This window comes from Triticum aestivum, unplaced genomic scaffold, assembly GCF_018294505.1.
Source record: "Triticum aestivum cultivar Chinese Spring unplaced genomic scaffold, IWGSC CS RefSeq v2.1 scaffold284124, whole genome shotgun sequence".
Taxonomy (NCBI): Eukaryota; Viridiplantae; Streptophyta; class Magnoliopsida; order Poales; family Poaceae; genus Triticum; species Triticum aestivum.
The window spans coordinates 1-2483 of record NW_025246732.1 but is presented as its reverse complement, the minus strand read 5'-3'; the positions used below and the strand labels follow the sequence as shown (position 1 = coordinate 2483).

Genomic DNA, 2483 nt, shown 5'->3' with positions numbered 1-2483 from the left:
CGTCGCGCGTACGCGACGGCGAGATTTGGTGGCAGATTCGTCAAGTTAATTACAAGAAAGTGGCACAACTAGGGCTAGATTAACAAATTTGTACAACCTTTTATTTTATTTTTTGCAAATGAGTATCTGTTTCGGGTCGAGCAGTAACAAATCGAACTTGAGCAAGATGAAGGAACAGTAGTGGGACACGAGAATCTCAAAATATACATTTCCAAATATTACAAGCAACTTTTTGGGCCTCCGGTAGACAATGCGGTATCCCTAGATGAACTGGTGAAGGAGGATATACCTCAGCTCAGGACAGATGAAAATGAGATTTTGTCTGCTCCTTTTACCGAGAAAGAGGTTTTCGAAGCTATCTCTCAGATGAAGCCAAATAAAGCGCCAACACCAGATTGATTTCCTGTGGAATTCTATAATAAATGTTGGCACATTGTGAAGGATGACCTAATGCCCATGTTTCAGGACTTCTTTAATGGCCAACTGCAACTCTTTCATCTTAACTTTGGCACCATAACGTTGCTACCAAACAAAGAGGAAGCGATTCGAATTGAGCAATTCAGGCCAATATGCCTTCTAAATGTAAGTTTCAAGATCTTTACGAAAGTAGCCACTAATAGACTGACACAGATTGCCCATTTTGTGGTGTAACCTAGTCAGGCTGCTTTCATGCCCGGAAGACATATCCTGGAGGGGGTTGTTGTCTTGCACGAAACCTTACATGAAATCCACTCGAAGAAATTAGATGGGCTGAGCGCCGCGTTGCATGGGCCATGACCTATCCCAGGATGGATCACTTTTACCCAATGCTAGTTATTTATATAGTTTCGAGCGATGGGGCTTGGAGCGGGGAAATTTTGGTCTCGCAGATCATCAATTGTCATCGTTCTCCATCCACAAGAACATGACAGGGAAGAATTCGTTCCCAAAAAGCACCCATCACCCACTCCCATGGCTCTCTTTCCCTCGACAACGGTGATTGTCCCTTGCAACACCAAAAACATAAACATGTATGGTACTCCACGAGGAAAGGACAGGATATTTTGGCCATACAATTTTGGTCCAGTATGTTCGGGGCGGGGGCCATCCTAATTGTTCTTCACCATTTGTGGCAGCTGGTTCTTTGGGACAGTTCATTTATAATCGGGGCAGCCTAATTGCATGTCTAATCTAAGTGTATATCTTTTTGTAATACAACTTTAAGTTACGAAAGTCTGGGCTCTTATGGTTTAAAACGAACGTGTTTCAGGACAAATATTGTATAAGACCAAAAGAATCTTTTTTAACAAATCCTCCAAAATGAATCAACAAAACGCAAAGCCCAAAATACGTCCAACATACACATAACTACTTGACTATACACACAGAAAATTGCTAGTAATAATTTCTTAACTATACATAAAGTACACATGTGCCTGCGAATGCAGAGATGCACTCAAGCCATGAGGCCGACAACGGCAAGCAAAACAGCAAGGCCAAACCCGGTGGCCTGCACATTGGTGGCAGTGGAGACAGGAGTCGGCGGGGGAGCATTGCTTGCACTTGGGCCGTTCGCCGGGGCGGGTGACGAAGAGGAGGAGCCTGGCATGACATCGATCTTAACCTTCATGCCGCCCGCGCAATGACCAGGGAAACCGCAGATGAAGTAGCGGGTACCAGTGGCGGTGAGGGTCACGACATCATTCCCGGAGTTGAAGGTGGTGACAGGGCTGGCGGTGCTGCAGGAGTCGTAGTCTGCCTTGCTGACCTCGAGGACGTCGTGTGCCTGAGGGGAGTACTTGAAGACGATTTGATCGCTCGTTTGGAAGTTCCTAGAGGATGCCCAAGTGTCGTAGTTGGTGCTAAGGTCCCATGCGCCGCCCCGCTCGCCCACGTTGTAGATCGCCGCTGACGCGGAGCTCAGGACTGCCATCGCAGCTACGACGAGAAGAATGGTTCTCATGGCAGCCATTGTGGTTGGAACTGCAAGAAGAGCTAGCAGAGGAGATTACCAGGCAGGTGCTGTATTGATCCTTGAGCAGAGAATGCGTTTGCTTCCCTAGATGGCTGTATTGGTTCCTATATATAGTACTCCAATGCAGCCTACACCCGGGTGGGATGGAGAAAAATGTGCGGTTGGTGGAAGCGTGGAATGGAGTGCGTGTACAGGTGGGAACACAAGCAAGCAGCTGGTACGTACTCGGTCAAAATAGACTGAGGATGTGAAGATCGGGCTGTGCTGTTCGCCTACTGACCTTTTCACGCGTTCCTTTGCTTTTTCTTCGGTATAGACGCGGTCTACAAGACATGACGTAGACCTATCACGATCCACATACCTTCTGACGTAGATCCAATTGTCCAAAGCATTATTTTGACAAAGCATTTTTTATTAGTGGATTCGATATATTTTTATTCAGACACTTGCTCACTATAATGTTATCCTATTATATATGTAAATTAATAGAGATAAACTAGTCATTAGTTCTACTCTAGTACAGAGGAAA

General features: G+C 45.8%; 1 protein-coding gene across 1 annotated transcript; it reads right to left on the bottom strand.

Moving 5' to 3' along the window:
* Positions 1 to 1262: 1262 nt before the first annotated feature.
* Positions 1263 to 2018, bottom strand: LOC123177155 (mavicyanin-like). Its single transcript, XM_044591057.1, has one exon. It carries the CDS (start codon positions 1949 to 1951, stop codon positions 1436 to 1438), a length of 516 nt encoding a protein of 171 aa, XP_044446992.1. The 5' UTR covers positions 1952 to 2018; the 3' UTR covers positions 1263 to 1435.
* Between the last annotated feature and the right edge of the window lie 465 nt (positions 2019 to 2483).

Bases quoted from the DNA above. Each gene is read 5' to 3' on its own strand.
- LOC123177155 (XM_044591057.1), bottom strand. From the start codon at position 1,951: ATGGCTGCCATGAGAACCATTCTTCTCGTCGTAGCTGCGATGGCAGTC.